The 17146-nt window shown below is 55.0% G+C and overlaps 1 protein-coding gene across 5 annotated transcripts; it reads right to left on the minus strand.

The window, feature by feature from the left end:
- Positions 1-492: 492 nt before the first annotated feature.
- Positions 493-9649, minus strand: MXRA8 (matrix remodeling associated 8). Of its 5 annotated transcripts, none has more exons than XM_040264106.1 (11): positions 9473-9598; positions 7015-8632; positions 5933-5956; positions 5513-5818; positions 5316-5417; positions 4717-5202; positions 4407-4565; positions 4189-4225; positions 4015-4091; positions 3839-3919; positions 2746-3162 (listed from the first exon to the last, which is right to left on the minus strand). In XM_040264106.1, the coding sequence occupies exons 2-11, from the start codon at positions 7061-7063 to the stop codon at positions 3056-3058; spliced, it is 1428 nt and encodes a 475-aa protein (XP_040120040.1). In that variant the 5' UTR covers positions 7064-8632; positions 9473-9598; the 3' UTR covers positions 2746-3055. The 5 variants fall into 5 exon arrangements, with proteins under 5 accessions (XP_040120041.1, XP_040120040.1, XP_040120039.1 ...); XM_040264105.1 differs by having other exon boundaries at positions 7015-9231; positions 9262-9598; XM_040264107.1 differs by lacking the exon at positions 2746-3162 and adding an exon at positions 493-602 and having other exon boundaries at positions 7015-9649.
- Between the last annotated feature and the right edge of the window lie 7497 nt (positions 9650-17146).

Raw genomic sequence — 17146 nt, forward strand, 5'->3', positions numbered from 1 at the left:
CCCGCGTCCCCGCCCGGCCGCTCCGGCCCCGCCCGCCCTGCAGGCCTCAGCCCCGGCCCTGGCCCCGGTCCCGACTCCGCGCGCACCCCGACTGCTGCCCCGCCGCCCGCGGCCGCCCATGCGCCCCGGGCCCGGGACGCAGGCAGGGAGGGCGCGAGGCCCGCCGCGTCCGTGCGCCCTGCCGCCGCCCCCTCGGGCCGCGCGTTAAAGGGACCCCGGATCCGGCTACAAGCGGCCGCTGGGGGCGCCCGAGAACGGCGGGCCTGACGTCACCGGGCGGCCAGCGGCGTGGAGGCGGGGCTGCGCACGCGCGGGTGAGGGACGGGGCGCGCTAGGGGCGGGGCCTCCTGCCTTGTCCAGGCTTGGAGCTCAGGGCTCGCGCTCCCGGCCTTCGCCACGCGAATTGGCGGGCAGTCCACAGCGTCAGGCTCCCGGCCAGTGGGCGGCCGGGGGCGCGCCCGGCGGGAAGAAGGCGGGTGGGGGCCCTCAGGAAACTCCGAGCCCGGCCTTGAGGCCTCGGAGGGGTTCTGCGCGGCCGGGCTCCGGTCCTTCACCTCTTCAGAGTCCGGCGGCATCTTGGTTACACCGACGGGCTGCAGTGGCTACGCGGGAAACTGAGAATTCTTGTGTCCGGACCGGAACCGATGACACTCTGTCACTTTGCTCCCCTACCCCCACCCCGCGTCAGCTCCGAGTTGGCGCGCCCTCTGCCAGGTCGCACGGGGGCTACAAGAAACACGGGCCAAGCGTTATTCGGGTCCCCGTGTGGACGCGACAGTAGGGTCAGCGCGAGCAGCTATGCGCACGCAGAGGCATGGCCCTCCGACAGCAGGTGTAGTGTTGTTGTTGTTGTTGTTTTTTCCCAGCCGCTGTCCATCAAACCTGCGTGGGGTCCTCCGTGGGGCAAGGGTCCAGCCACTGGGGAGAGCGGCTCTCCCTCTCCCACCCCAGGAGAAAACTTGAGGCCACTAGGAGGAGGCCCACGCTGGCGAGAGTGAGATGGGAGAGGACCTAGGGTGGAGCCTGAGAGTGATGCGGGTGCTGCACCCCTTGAAGTTGGCTTGGAGCCTGGACTCTCCCATCTGCCAGGTCAGGACCATCCTCACTCAGTGGACCAGCACAAGAAAAGGCCACATTAGTCCATCACTGACTGGAGGAGCCAGTTCTTCCATAAGTCCCTGAGTCCAAGCCAGGGACCACCCTCAGGTGAGCCTCGGCAGGGTTGTTGACATCCATTTCCGTGGGCTCTGAGGGCTCTGTGAGGTTGGCCCACTCAACAAAGCCTGGGCCTTCTTCCCTTGGGTCTCAGCTTCCTCAGAGGTGATCTGAGGAAGCCAGGAAGGATGGCCTTGAAGGAGGGGTCACCATGGCTCTCTGCTGGGTGTTCAGGGAGGGAGGAAGACAGTCCCTACCCTGAGAGCTCACCAGGGACCAGATCCTCCAGGCCAGATACAAATGGCTGCTGGTCACACTGATGCAGGGGCTCTGGGGTCCCAGCTGCACTTTTGCCCTTGAATCTCTCTCTCCTACCTGATCACCTAACTGTCAGCCCAAGTCACAGGACAGAGGCTGGTAGCCAGAGGCCAGTCCCAGGACCCATGCTCATGTGGTCAAGCTGGGGCTCTGCAAGGGACCTGAGTTTGTGGCCAGAGCCTGAGCTCTGACAGGAAGGGCCTTGTCCAGTGGCAGTGTGGCCACTGTGAGTCGGGGGTCACTAGGCTGGGGGGAGTCACAACTCCCTGCCCCAGCCTCCCTCCCTGCCTTTGCCACTGGGGGGGTTCTTGAGGGGTGTGAAGAGAAAACAGCTATTTTGAATTGTTGCCCAGGTATTTTACTGCATGAAAACGCTGCTCAGGTACAGAATCTGGACAGTTAGGTGAGGACCCAAGTTCAGGATCCCCACCACAAGTTCCTGTCTTGCTTTTCCCCCAGCACGTTTTACAGTGACCACTCAGAGTCGAGCCCGTGACAGTCAGTGACCTCTGCCCCATGCGCGTTACAAGTTCTAGGTGCTTGCCACCCTGGGCTATCCATCTCCAGCTTGCTGGTGACCTGATGGAGAGCTGCCCTTCCCCTGGCTCACAGAGCATTTCCATCCCCCAACCAGGAACTGTAAGGAACAAATTTTGTGGGTCTCCTTGTGTGACATCTTGAAACTGGCTTCATCAAAACGACCCCAGGGTTTCACCTTTGGCAGGTGAGAGTTCCAATGCTGGGAGAGCCACATGCGGACTGTGTGGGTGGTTGTGCTTCCTTGCTCAGTGGGTCATGATCTGTGTGTTCTCAGTCCACCACTCTGGGTTTTCCAACTTAGGGTGACCGTTGCCCCTCCTGCCCCCAAGGGCCTTGGAAGACAGGGTCAGGGCTGGAGAAACAGGCTTCTTTCTACCTCATACTACTTCTGTTCTGTTCCTGTCCTGCTGGCACCCCTGAGGGCTCTCCCACTGACTGCTTCCTCCCCCTTTTCCCTCATGAACTGAAGCCCATCCTGGCATCTGCTTCTCCTTTCAGAGGACTAAACTAGTACAGCCCTCTATCCTCATATCCCCCAACATGCTCCCCTCCCCCATGTCCAATAAACCCTCTGAAGAGGACCTGAGGCCCCTCCCACGATACCCAGACCGTCCACCCAAAGAAAGAGGTGATGACAGTGCAACTTCAGATGAAAGAAAGTACTTCGGGGTCCCCAAGGTGCAGACTCTGCCCCTGGGGAGATGGAGGGGAACAGCAGAGGCATTCTTGGGCCCAGGTCTAAAATCGATGTGGTCTTTATTGAGACGATAGCAATTCCCCAGGATGAGCAAGTGTGGGGTGTTGGGAGTGGCAGCACTGGCCACTCTAAGACCATCTTGACACCATCCTCCGGTCCTCAGCCAAAACAGAGTCAATGAGGCCTCATCCCTGGACTCCAGCCCAGGGAAGGGCTGAGAGAAGGGGGTCAGGGTCAGAAGTCACGTGGAGCCCAGTGACTGTCAAGGCAACTTGTTGAAAACAGGGCTGGAGCAGGGTAAGCAGAGAGGCGGCTCCAGGTGGCCAGATGCAGTGCAGAAAGACACTAGCCCCAGGCCTGGAGTGCATAGGATTTGGGTTGCAATGGAGAGCCCGCTACAGTCTGGCAGGGTAACGTGGGGTGCAGTCGAGGGGAGCCAGCAGGCAGGTCTCCTGAGGAAGGTAGGACTGCCAGCCCTGAGGCTGACCCAGACCCCCAAGAATCCCCACTGAGCCCTGTCCTGCCCCCACCCCTGCAGAGGTGGGGCTCCCAGCCGCCGGTGGGAAGAGGCCAGGAGAGCCTGAGGGACTGGTGGACATCAGCAGTGTCTTGGCCATGTGAGGAGGGAAGGGCACATGGTGAGGTCTGCTGAAGGGGCCAGCTGCAGCGCTGGCAGATTCCAGGGAGCCCACGAGCGCGTTGGAAGACTAGGTGGTCCTGAGGGCCTGGAGGCAGCCTCACTCTGCACCGGTCCAGGCCAAGTTCCTGGACAGCGGGACCAGCCGCTGGAAGGGGGGCCAGGTGAGCTGCATGGGGGTCAGGAAGAGTCCTCCGAGGTGGACAGACAAGAGTTGGCAGAGCTGCTGGCCCAGCCAGGAGCCCAGAGTCGCCTTATTTGCAGTACTCCTTTCTGAACTCTGGAAGCCAAAGGGACAGGTGGTGTCTGCCCTCTGCCCTGGCAAAATGGGCCGACTTCCATCAGGACCATCCAGGGACTTCTGGAACCCCGAGGGGCAGGGGACTCCTGCTCACAAGGCTGGCAGGTGTCTTGGGGTTCTGAGTGGATGGAAAGGGGGTGCAGCCCAACTCTGAGATGGGTGGAGGTCTCCCTCCCTCCCCTTCACTAACCTTTGTCCAAGTCGATGTTCTTGGCAGGCGGGAGGCTGTGGGCCAGCTCAGCCCTCTCCTTCAGGATGTTGTTTTTGTAATCTGGAGCAGGAAGAGAGCAGGGTGAGGACCCCCCAAAGACGTGCCTCCCTCATCCCAGGCCTGGGAGCCACAGTCTGCCCCTTGGGTCTTCTCACCTAGTCGAATGTCCTCACTCCTGTAAAGAGCCTGGTCCCCGGAGGCCACAGCAAACTCTGCCATATTCATGTCCTTCCTGGAGGCAGGAGGGTGGTGGGAGATCAGAGGGTGGTGGGAGGTCAGAGGGTGGGTGAGTCTGCTCGGTCCCCAGGGAAGCCAGAAGGGATACTCACGCCTTTGACTTGGACTTCTTGTCGGAGTATTCGTAGCCTAGGGAGGGAGACTCGTGTTGGGGGCAGCCTTGCCCACTCCCCAGCTCCTCCAGCCCAGAGGAACCCTCGCAGCCCGGGTAGGAGGCTCCCGGAGCCGGCTGCTTTGGTCACTGCCCTAAGTCCCGCCTCCGGCCGGGAAAGGCTTCCTGGCGCGGGCCCCAGCCAGGCAATCGGCTCACCTCCACGGCGGCGCTGCCGGGTGGCTAGAACGACTGTGATGAGCAGCAGGATGAAGAGCAGCAGGGTGGCCAGCACGTAGCCCAGCTGCTGGAAGAAGTGGGCTCGGCCCTCGGGGACGATGACGTTGATGACGCTGCGGCCTCGCGTCAGCGTGGGATCTGCCGGGACCGTGTGCGGGACAACGTCAGGGAGCATAAGTACCATGCGCCCCGACCCAGCCGATCTCAGTCCGCGGGGGCCTCCCCCAACACCAGGATCCCTGATTTGGGACGGGAGGGGGCCAGGTGGGTTGCTGCCCCGCAGACGTACCTCCTGCACCTGGGCCGGGCGCGCCGCTGTGGCTGGAGCCATTGCCCGGGGAGTCCCGCGGGGGCGGGGGCGGCCGGGCGGCTGGCTCGGTGACCCTCAGGTGGAAGACGCGGCGCTCGTGCAGGCCGCAGTAGTGGTGGTGCAGGTGGCAGGAGTAGGTGCCCTCGTCTGCAGGCTCCAGCGGGTCAATGAGCAGCGAGAAGTCGCCGCGCGCGAACGCGTCCGCCTCCACGGCCACACGGTCGCGCAAGAAGGGCGGCCCGTAGGCGCGGCGCTCGCCGGACGCGTAAAGGTCGAGCAGGCGGTCCGCACGGTCGTGCGGCACCCCGGGCGGCTGGCGGTCCCAGTGCACAACCTGCTGCGCTTCCTCCAAGTGTCTGTCGGTCCACACGTGCGCGCGGTTCACGCAAGTCAGCAACGCAGGCGCGCCGCGCTCCACAGCCAGCACCTCTTTCTCGCCGTCCCAGTGCGCGCCGGCGGCCCGGGCTGGGGGAGCATGGCGGTCAGGGATCCCGGGCCGGGAGGGAGCCGGGACGGGGCGTCCAGGGTGGCAGGGGTGGGAACGCACCGGGGGAGGGGTGTTGGGGGGGCACACTCACGGTCGTCGGTAACCTCGAGGCGCACGGCCAGGCTCTCGTAGAGGTGGCAGTAATGGTGGTGAAGATTACAGGTGTACAGCCCCTCGTCAGTCTCCTCCACCGCTACGCACCGGGGGATGGGGAAGTGGGGAACCCAGCCGTAAGCTCTGCGGCCCCGCCCGCGCCCCGGACCCCCGCCACGGTACCCCGGCTAGTACCTCGGATGAACAGCGAGAAGTTGCCATCGTGGAAGGCGGAGGGAGGCAGCAGGAGGCGGCCGCGGTCGCGCGGCTCGTACACGCGCTGCTCGCCCGCCGAGTACATGTCCACCAGTCGGCGCGCGGGACCGCCAGCCTGGCCGCCGCTGAGGTCCCAGTGGACGACGCGCTGGCGGTCGTGCAGCCTGTCTTGGGTCCACACCATGCGCGGGCTCTGGCAGCGCAGCACCGCCCGGGCGCCTGCTGCCCAGCTTACTGCGGACTCGGACACCACGGAGCTGTCGGAGGTCGCGGGCCCTGATGGCCCTGGTGGGGAAGGGGGGTCACCGGGGAGGGATGAGACTCCAAAGGACAGTACAGGATGGGGCTAGCAAGAAGGCAGGGAGACTGACAAGTTCTTAGGGGAGGGTGGTCACTAACCTGAAGACAGAAGGACGGCAGAGCCTGGAATGAGAGGAAGTGAGGGTCAAACTGGGGAGGGGGTGACCTGAGCCTTCACATGTGGGTCACCCGCTGAAATTGGCCCCCCACTTGGCCCCTGGGTCCCTTCTATAGTCCTAGTTGAGGTGGGTGCTAAGGACACCCTGTTAACAGGAAGGGGTAGGTCCAGAGAAGCCAGGAGGGCACAGTGGGGGGGTTTCTTATTCCCCCTACCTCTCCCAGGCCCCCACTTAATCCTCTTGGCCACCTCCCTGGGCTGCAGGGACAGCACCTGCATTTCTCGGGGTGACTGGTGGGGCCAGCCCAGCTCTGGATATGTGCTTGTCACCAAGGGCCACCTTCAGGAATGGTGGCTACACTAACCATCACTGCAGCAAGGCCACAAGAGCACCAGTGCCTGACACCTCAGCTGGTTTGGGGGCTCCTGTACATACATATCCACTGTGGCACCTGCCCAGGGCCACGCTGCACTAACCCTCCAGGGTCCTCAGGCTGCTGGCACCCCACCCAGGAGCCCCTTGGCCTTCAGAAGGACAAGAGTGACCCTACCATCTGCCACCCCACACGCCAAATTCTTGCTCCGGAGATATGGCCTGGTGCCCGGGCTGGACAGAAGAATGTGCCGGGTTAGCAGGCCACCCCTGAGGAGCAGACTCGGAGGACCGGGAACAGACCCTGTGAAACGCATGCTTCCCGGGTCCCCCTCAATCCTTCACCCATCCCCTCCTGACAACAGATAAGCACAAGGCTAGAGGGGCGTCCCAGAGAAGTAGAGGGTGCAAGGGGCCCCAGGAGGAACCCCCATGCTCAGCCTCCCTGCCCTGTCCAGCCCTGTCTCCAGCATACAGTGAGGGGAAGTTCTGTAGGGATCTAACATCAGACCTCAGCCCCTCCATGTCCTGGGGGCCTTCTCCTGGTGAGCAGCACCCTCTGAGGTCCCCAGACCCATCCGCTTCCTGGTGGGGAGTCCCCTCACCCCAGAGTTCAGACAGGCTTGGCCCCAAACACAAACTGGCTCAGACTAGGTGTGACTCCTGCCACCCCACCCCCCATGAACTCACTCTGCAGAAGCACAAGTCTCCAGATCAGGACCCAGGCCCGCAGCTCCATGGCGCCCGCCTGGCCCGGAGGCGCTTTGTCTCACTCAGTTTCAAACTCTGCAGAAAAACAGCCCGGCCCCCTCCTCCTCCCCCTCCTCAGCACCCGCCATGACATCACGGAGCCCTGGGCTGGCCGACAGTCTGCAGACCGCCCCCTCTGCTTCTGCCCGGCCCCTTGGCCTCCCCCAGTACTTGGCTGGCCTGGTGGGAGGCGTTGGGGCCTTGGCCACTGTCCGAGAGGGTGAGGGGAGTCACTCTGGCTTGGATCCTGGAGAAGGGGGCAGCAGCCCAGCCTTGGAGGGGCGGCGGGCCTGAGGGCATGGCCCCAGATGCCTTGTGGGTATTTGTGACAGACAGATTCCCCACTAGGGCCGCTGGAGGTCTAGGGTTCTGGGGGGAACATCTCACCTGCACCTCTATAGGGTGGGCCCAGCCATTTCCCCTCCCAATGCCCTACAGGCCAGCAGAAAGGCCCAGGCTCCCCGGCCACCAGCTCTTCCTGCTGGCTGTGTGGTGACCCCTGGGGCTCCATTTTTTCAACTGTGAGGTGGGGACAAGAGTAGTGCAGGCCCTGGGGTGCAGGGGCTCCCTCCTGGCAGCATGATGGACACCACGGTCTATCAGTCAGCTTCAGCACCCAGAAAGCTGCCAGGGAGATGAGCTGCAGGGACCAGGGTCCCCTGTCCTGGTGCCCCCACCCCATCTGCCTGCCACCCAGACCCAGGTCCATTACTCCCGGGAGCACTACCCTCCCCTCCTGGAGGAGAGGGAAGAAAGGGGGGTATGGAAGCCTTCCCAACAGAAGGCACAAATTTGAAGCTCTGGGAAAACTCACAGAGTCACGTAAACAAATGTGAAATAACAGAGCATGCACTGTGTACCAAACCCACTCTTTCTAGTTAAGCAAACCTCAAGAAAAAGAAAGGAAAAATCCACTGAACAACCACAAAACCCACGGTGCATTTTTGGACTGACCTTTTGGACTGAATTATGGTCACAGCTCCTAGGCCCTGGTGGGCTGGAGTCTCACTCTTGAATCCTGCCCTGGTCCCCAGGTTCTCAGACAAGCAAGGAGCCCAGCTCAGCCAGACTCCTGGGCTCCAGGCAAGGGGAGGAGGCTGCTGATGCTGCAGCAAGAAGGAATGAGGGGTGACAGCAGGTAGGACCGGCTGGGAGGACACAGGACTGTGAAGACGCCCCACCCCCAATCTAACGGACCATTTCTTCAGCAGGATCCAGGCCATCAGGGCTTGTCTCCACACCCCACCCCCAGCTCCTCCTGGGCCTTTCATTCTGGAAAAACAAGCCCAGGCTGGCTGGCCTTGAGGCCTGGCCTCTCCTCCTGTTTTTCTAACTGGTTTATATTAGTGCTGGTGGCCTCCCTCCCAGTCCGCCTCCCTCCTCTGTGCAGCCCCCCTCCCCCCCTCCCCAGTGTGTCTGTCTCTCTCCATGTGCCTCAGCCGTTCTGTCCTCCATCTCAGCCCTCTGTCTCCGCCTCTGGCTGCCGGGCTGTCTTTCTTCCACAGGATTGTCCAAGCAGGGCGGCAGGGAGGCAGACACCCAGGTCTGGCCTCTCAATCTGGAAGAGGACAGGGTCAGCTCCCAGCACTGAGCTAGGAGGCTGGAGGTGCTGGGTCCACACCCTGAACTGTCTGCAGAGTCCCTCTATCCCCACCCCCGGCCAGGCCTGCATGGAGGTTGGTGGGTTCACGGCACCACAGATCCAGCCCTTGGCTCAGCCCCAGTGCAGAAGCCTGAAGGAGGAAGCAAACCCTGTGGCACCACTGGGCAGGAGGGACAGGGTAGTGGAGGGCAGCAACACCCTCCTCCCTGCTCCCTCCTGTTCTCTCTGCTTGAGCCCACCTCCCCAGTCCTTGGCAGGAAACACAAGTGAGAACAGAGGCCCAGAAGAGAACAGACCAGAACTAAATGACCACATCCCCTCTCCCAAAACTCCAGGCCGGACAAGGCGGGTCACCCAGGCAGCCCCATGGAGACTGAGACTCAGCCTCTGGCTCCAGTCCTGGGGACCCGGACATTCCAGGCAGCCAGGCTCATTGGGAGGAAAAACCACAGGCACTCAGAGGCACAACCCAACACAGACACGTGTTAACACGTGCTGTTCCGTCATCCAGCAGAGCTGAGCACCTACTGCTCACCCGGCACAGAGCTGAGCACCTACTGCTCACCTGGCACGGAGCTGAGCACCTACTGCTCACCCGGCACAGAGCTGAGCACCTACTGCTCACCTGGCACGGAGCTGAGCTGTGTGCCAGGCCCTGGGGTTCAGCACTGCACAGAGGCCAAGCTCCTGCCCTCTGGGAGTTGTTAGTGGGGAGGCAGCCGGCTCGCTGAGGAATGAGGTCATTTTAAACGCAGCAAGATTAAAGCCGGGCAGGGGCTCCCTCCGTGAACTAACCTGGACAGCCTCCAAGGGACCCATTCCTCTGAGGACGGACCAGGACACCCTCTGAGGGGCCCACACCCACAGAGAAAGGCCAGTCAGGGGCTCAGGAAGCTGCCTGCCAGTAGGTGTTGGGGAGGGGCGTAGGCATGCAGGGGCGAGGAGGTCTGCAGGCCACGCCCAGGCTCTCACGTGGAGCACAGGGAGGCCTGAAGAGGCCTGGTGGTCTGGTGATGCAAGAAATGCCAAATGGTTAGTTTAGAGCTGTCAGGGTTTACAAGAGCACACCAGGAAAACGGACGTCCGAAGACCAGGTGGTGGATGGAATCTGAGATGCTCCCCAGGGCACCCAGCCCTGAGGGAGCCTGTGGCTGGACAGCCCTTAGTACCCACACGACAGGTGCCTGCCAGTCACTCCTGAGGCAGAGTCTGCATTGCTGCCAAGGAGCCTCAGCTTCTTCTGAAACACTGAAACTCCCTCCTCCAAGAAGAAAACGGACCTCACACTGCTTTTCTGTTGGTCTGAGCTGTTCTCCTAAAAGCCATTTGTAGAACTTCCCTGGTGGTCCAGTGCCTAAGACTGAACTTTCCCAATGCAAGGGGCTTAGGTTTGGTCCCCGGTCAGGGAACTAGACCCCACAGGCCACAATGAAAATCCAACTAAGACCTGGTACAGCCAAATGAATAAATTAATACATTAAAAAAAAAAAAAGTCACTTGAGACTGTGTTGGCCCTTCTTCTTGGTTCCTGGTCACCTGCCTCGGCCCAAGAGGCAGGGGGACTCTGCAGCCATCACGTTTGAGGACCCATGAATCCCATGGAGGCTCTCTTCTCCTCTGGCTGAGAAGACAGGGCTGTCTTCTACCATCTCCTGGAGTTGCTGTAACTCATGTCCATTGAGATGGTTATGCTATCTAACCACCTCATCCTCTGCTGCCCCCTTCTCTTCCTGCCTTCAATCTTTCCCAGAATCAAGGACTTTTCCAAAGAGTCAGCTCTTCACATCAGGTGGCCAAAGTATTGGAGCTTCAGCTTCAGCATCTGTCCTTCCAATGAATATTCAGGGTTGATTTCCTTTAGGATGGACTTGTTTGATCTCCTTGCTATACAAGGGACTCTCAGTAGTCTTCTCCAGCACTACAATTAGAAAACATCAGTTCTTTAGCGCTCAGCCTTCTTTATGGTCCAACTCTCACATCTGTACATGACTACTGGAAAAACCGTAGCTTTGACTATACCTTTGTTGACAAAGTGGTTTCTGCTTTTTATTGTCTAAGTTTGTCATAGCTTTCCTTCCAAGGATTAAGCATCTTTTAATTTTGTAGCTGTAATCATTGTCTGCAGTGATTTTGGAGGCCAAGGAAAATCTGTCACTGCTTCCACTTTTTCCACTTCTATTTGCCATGAAGTGATGGGACTGGGTGCCATGACCTTAGTTTTCTGAATGTTAAGTTTTAAGCCAGCTTTTTCACTTTCCTCTTTCACCTTCATCAAGAGGCTCTTTAGTTCCTCTTCACTTTCTGTTATTAGAGTGGTATCATCTGCATATCTGAGGTTGTTGATATTTCTTCTGGCAGTCTTGATTCCAGCTTGTGATTCAACCTGCCTGGCATTTTGCAAGATGTACTCTGCATATAAGTTAAATAAGCAGGGTGACGATATACAGCCTTGATGTATTGCTTTCCCAGTTTTGAACCAGTCAGTTGTTCCCTGTCTGGTTCTTCTAACCATTGCTTCTTGACCCTCATACAGGTTTCTCAGGAGACAGCTAAGTGGTCTGGTACTCATCACTTTAAGAATTTCCCACAGCTTGTTGTGATCCACACAAAGGCTTTAGCATAGTCAAAGAAGATGTTTTTCTGGAACACCCTTGCTTTCTCCATGATCCAATAAATGTTGGCAACTTGATTTCTGGTTCCTCTGCCTCTTTGACACCCAGCTTGTACATCTGGAAGTTCTTGTTTCAGGGACTGCTGAAGCATAGCTTGAAGGATTCTGAGCATAACCTTGCTAGCATGTGAAATGAGCTCAATTGTGTGGTAGTCTGAACATTCTTTGGCATTGCCATTTTTGAGGATTGGAATGAAAACTAACCTTTTCCAGTCCTGTGGCCACTGCTGAGTTTTCCAAATTTGCTGATATGGGTGCAGCACTTTAACAGCATCATCACTTAGAATTTTAAATAGCTCAGCTGGATTTCTATCACCTCCACTAGCTTTGTTCACAGTAATGCTTCTGAAGACCCACTTGACTTCATAGTCCAGGATGTCTGACTCTAGGTGAGTGACCATACCATTGTGGTTATCTGGGTCATTAAGACATTTTTTATACAGTTCTTCTATGTATTCTTGCCACCCCTTCTTAACCTCTTTTGCTTGTTAGGTCCTTACTTTCTGTTGCATGAAATGTTCCCTTGATATCTCCAGTTTTCTTGAAGAGATCTCTCGCCTTTTCCATTTTATTGTTTTCCTCTATTTCTTTATATTGTTCACTTAAGACCTTCCTATCTCTGTTATTCTCTGGGACTCTACATTCAGTTGGATATATCTTTCCCTTTCTCCCTTGCCTTTTGCTTCTCTTCTTTTCTCAGCTATTTGTAAAGCCTCCTCAGATGGCCACTTTGCCTTCTTGCATTTCCTTTTCTTTGGGATGGTTTTGGTCACTGCTTCATGAACAATGCTACAAACATCTGTCCATAGTTCTTCAGGCAGTCTGTCCACCAGATCTAATCCCTTAAACCTATTTGTCACCTCCACTGTATAATCATAAGGGATTTGATTTAGGTCATACCTTAATGTCCTAGTGGTTTTCCCTACTTTCTTCAATTTAAGCCTGAATTTTGCAATAAGGAGCTCATGATCTGAGCCACAGTCAGTTTCAAGTCTTGTTTTTACTGACTCTATAGTTTCTCCAACTTTGGCTGCAAAGAACATAATCAATCTGATTTTGGTATTGACCATTTGGTGACGTCCAGGTATAGAGTCATCTCTTGGGTTGTTGGAAAAGGGTGTTTGCTATGACCAGTGTGTTCTCTTGACAAAACTGTTAGCCTTTGCCCTGCTTCACTTTGTACTCCAAGGCCAAACTTGCCAAGTATCTCTCGACTTTCTACTTTTGCATTCCAATCCCCTATGATGAAAAGGGTATCTATTTTTGGTGTTAGTTCTAGAAGGTGTTGTAGGTCTTCACAGAACCATTCAACTTCAGCTTCTTTGGTATCAGTGGTTGGGGTATAGACTTAGATTAAAGTAATGTTGAACAGTTTGCCTTGGAAACGAACTGAGATCATCCTGTCATTTTTGAGAGTGCACCCAAGTAATGAATTTTGGACTCTTGTTGACTATGAGGGCTACTCCTCTTCTTCTAAGGGATTCTTGCCCACAGTAGTAGATATAATGGTCATCTGAATGGAATTCTCCCATTCCTCCATTTTAGTTCACCAGTTCCTAAGATGTTGATGTTCATTCTTGCTATTTTCTGCTTGACCATGTCCAATTTACTTTGATTCATGGAAAGGAGAGTGAGAAAGCTGGCTTAAAACTAAGCATAAGAAAACAAAAAAAATCATGGCATCCGGTCCCATCACTTCATGGCAAATAGATGGGGAAGAGTGGGCTCAAAATTCACTGCAGGTGATGACTGCAGCCATGAAATTAAAAGATGTTTGCTCCTTGGAACAAAAGCCATGACAAACCTAGACAGCATATTAAAAAGCAGAGACATCACTTTCCTGACAAAGATCTGTTTAGTCAAAGCTATGGCTTTTCCAGTAGTCATGTATCTATATGAGAGTTGGACCATAAAGAAGGCTGATTGCCAAAGAACTGATGCTTTTGAACATTGGTGCTGGAGAAGACTCTTGAGAGTCCCTTGGACTGCAAGGAGATCAAACCAGCCCATCCTAAAGGAAATCAGACCTGCCAAATAAATAAATAAATACATTTTTAAAAAAGTCACTTGAATAGTGACTGTGTGAATAGTGACAGTCACTATTCAACCCTGTGTTGGAGGGATAAAAGGGAGCTTCCAGACGACAGGGGGATCTGTGGGACACACGCTCATGCAATTGTGAACATAGTGTTTAACTTTACCTCCTGTGTTAAAAATGTTTTTTACACAGGACCAGAGAGTGGTCTTCTGTATATAATTTCATGAGGGTTCTATCCAAGGCTGCTTCTAGGGGACACCAGTGTATGGAGAGCAATTTGCAAGACCATGTTCTGTGTTAGATGAGTTTTCCAGCATAGCCTACAAGAGATGTCTTAATAATCTCAGTATCATTAGAAAAGATCCAGATATTTGCTGCATAAGCAACACAACCACAAGCTGGGGGAGAGATGCATGGTAGAGCACAGGGGGTTTCTCCAAGCAGGAGAACAGCGAACAGGGAACTGTTCTGCATGGCCCACAATCAGGGGACACATGGCACCATGCATTTATCAAGATCCAATGAACTGCATGGTACAAAGAGGGAACCTTAATGTGTGAAAAGTCTAAAAACTCACACAGGAGATCAGGAAACCAAAATGTGGCCAAGAAACCTGCTAAGTCACACATGGAGTAACATCACGTAAGGGGAGTGCGAGCGCCAGCCTGAGCAACCTCAGGAGTGGTCATAGCCTGTGACTAAAGGAAGAGGGGCCTCCACACAGCACTGAGCTTGAGCTGGCAAAGCTGTTTCCTGCTGGCTATGGTTTATCAGCTCCCCTACTGCCTATAGGATGTGGACTAAACAATTAGATAAGAGGTTATAGAAAAGCAAGAGAGGGGCTGGGATGAACCACAAGGTCTGGATCACAATTGGAGATGCTGCTATGAACTCGTGTTCAGCCTAACAAAAACACTGGTGGATGCTTGTGGCAGCGGTTTCCTCTGTGTGAACACATGGTCAACTGCCATCTGAGAAGGGCCCACAGCTGTGTGCACACCCAGCTCCAGATCTTGGTTTCTAAGACTATTTTCTAAGAACAGGAACCAGGGCTCCTTGGAGAAATGTCTGATTTTAGGGCTGTGTGAAGAAATACACAAAAGAAGTCTATAGTGCCAAAAAGGAAGGATGTGCCAAAAAGGAAGGATGTGCTAAAAAAGAAAAAAACAACCCAAAACTAACGATGGGGGTATCAAAGTTCACAGAGCCCAAAGCTGGAACCAGAGGAGCAACAAAGTCCAGGGGTACTGGACTGTGACCCAGAGGAGGAAGTAACTATCCATGTCGACACCCACAGGAACAAGTGACTAGACATAAACACAGCTTTTCCAGGCAGGAGAATCCCCAAGGTTGAGGTGAAGACAGAACAGAATCGTGGCTCTCACCCACACTGAGCACAGGGGGGTGCAGGGCTGATGTTGTTGTCTTCTGCTGCTGCTGCTGCTAAGTCACTTCAGTTGTATCCGACTCTTCACGACCCCATGGACTGTAGCCTACCAGGCTCCTCTGTCCATGAGATTTTCCAGGCAAGAGTACTGGAATGTGTTGTCCTCTACTGCCCACGATTCTGTGGGTCAGGAGTCCTAGCTCCACACGGCAATGCTGGGATGGCTCGACGGGGCCTGGACGATCCACGTGCTTCTCTCCAGAAACTGGGGTCTTGGTGTGGCCACAGGGTGGGTCCTCTGTCCATGTGGCCCCTTGTCACTCAGCAGTCTAAACCAGGCTTCCTTCCTGACAGAAGCTGCTGGGAGCCTGAAGGCTGAAGCTCAAAAGCATCTGATGCTTCTGACTGGTCAAAGCAGGTCACAGCCCAGACTCCTGGGGAGAGAGACAGCCCCTGGCTTTGGTCGGGGGGACCAAAGCACGACCACAAGGCCAAGGGGTTTGTGTACAGGGAGGGGTTTTGACATCCGTAGTGACCATGTACCAGAGGTGAGAGGCAGGTAGCACAAGGAAACGCAAGTAGTTCAGAGCATGTCTCAGGTTTATTTGAACAAATCCTTTATAAACCAGATCAGCTCGGACTTCCCTGGTGGTGCAATGGATAAGAATCCACCTGTCAAATCAAGGGACATGGACTTGATTACTGGTCTAAAGAAGATTCCAAACGTGGTAGAGCAAGTCAGCCCATGTGCCACAATTATTGTGCCTCTGTTCTAGAGCCTCCAGCCACAAATACAGAAGCCATGTGCTACAAAGACTGAAGCCCGAGCACTCTAGCGCCTGTAAGCCACAACTACTGAGTGTGTGCCACAACTAAAGCCCAGGAGCCCAGAGCCTTTTCTCAGCAGCAAGAGAAGCCACCACAATGAGAAGCCCCGACACTGCAGCAAAGAGTAGTCCCCGCTCGCCACACCTGGAGAAAGTCCACACAAAGCAACAAAGGCCCAGTGCAGCCAAAAACAATAAGTAAGAGAGATCAGCTGTGGGTTTTTTTTTTCCCAAGAGGAAGGGGGGTATAGGAACGCCAGTGCTTTTCTTTAAAAAAAATATTTATTTATTTATTTATTTTTGGCTGTGCGGGGTTTTTGTTCCCTTGCGTGTGCTTTCTCTAGTTCTGGCAAGTGAGGGCTACTCTCTAGTCAGAAGGCAAGCTTCTTATTGTGGTGGCTTCCCCTGTTGTGGAGCACAGGTTCTAGGGCAAGCAGGCTCGGGAGTTGTGGCATGTGGGCTCAGCTGCCCTGTGGCATGTAGGACCTTCCTGGACCAGGGACTGAACTTGTGACCCTTGCATTGTACAGTGGACTCTTAACCACTGGGCTACCAGGGAAGCCCAAGATCAGTTAATTTAATCAAATATAGTTAAACACAATACCAGACCACCTTACCTGCCTCCTGAGAAATCTGTATGCAGGTCACGAAGCAACAGTTAGAGTCAGACATGGAACAACGGACTGGTTCAAAATTGGGAAAGGAGTACATCAAAGCTGTATATCGTCACCCTGCTTATTTAACTTATATTCAGAGTACAACATGTGAAATGCCGGGCTGGATGAAGCAAAAGCTAGAATCAAGATTGCCGGGAGAAACAGCAATAAGCTCAGACATGCAGATGACACCACCCTTATAGCAGAAAGCAAAGAAGAACTAAAGAGCCTCTTGATGAAAGTGAAAGAGGAGAGTGAAAAAGTTGGCTTAAAACACCATTTAAAAAACTAAGATCATGGCATCTAGTCCCATCACTTCATGGCAAATAGATGGGGAAACAATGGAAACAGTGAAAGACTATTTTCTTGGGCTCCAAAATCACTGCAGATGGTGAGTACAGCCATGAAATTAAAAGATGCTTGCTCCTTGGAAGAAAAGCTATGACCAACCTAGGCAGCATATTAGAAAGCAGAGACATTACTTTGCCAACAAAGGTCCATCCAGTCAAAGCTATAGTTTTTCCAGTAGTCATCTGTGGATCTGAGAGTTGGACTATAAAGAAAGTTGGGTGCTGAAGAATTGATGCTTTCAAACCGTGGTGTTGGAGAAGGCTCTTGAGAGTTCCTTGGACTGCAAGGAAACCAAACTAGTCCATCCTAAAGGAAATCAGTCCTCAATATTCATTGGAAAGACTGATGCTAAAGCTGAAATTCCAATCCTTTGGCCATCTGATGTGAAGAACTGACTCTGGAAAAGATCCTGATGCTGGGAAAGATTGAAAGCAGGAGAAGGGGACAACAGAGGATGAGATGGTTGGATGGCATCACTGACTTGATGGACATGAGTTAGAGCAAGCTCCGGAAGTTGGGGCTGGACAGGGAAGCTTGGC

Source organism: Oryx dammah, unplaced genomic scaffold (genome assembly GCF_014754425.2).
Source record: "Oryx dammah isolate SB20612 unplaced genomic scaffold, SCBI_Odam_1.1 HiC_scaffold_21, whole genome shotgun sequence".
Lineage (NCBI taxonomy): Eukaryota > Metazoa > Chordata > Mammalia > Artiodactyla > Bovidae > Oryx > Oryx dammah.

Excerpts from the sequence above, each read along its gene's own strand:
- MXRA8 (XM_040264104.1), bottom strand. The coding sequence starts at position 7,063 with ATGGAGCTGCGGGCCTGGGTCCTGATCTGGAGACTTGTGCTTCTGCAG. Across the intron at positions 5,957-7,014 it reads GAGACTTGTGCTTCTGCAGA|GCTCTGCCGTCCTTCTGTCT; the intron begins GTGAGTTCATGG and ends CTCTCATTCCAG. Across the intron at positions 3,920-4,014 it reads GAGTGAGGACATTCGACTAG|ATTACAAAAACAACATCCTG; the intron begins GTGAGAAGACCC and ends TTCCTGCTCCAG.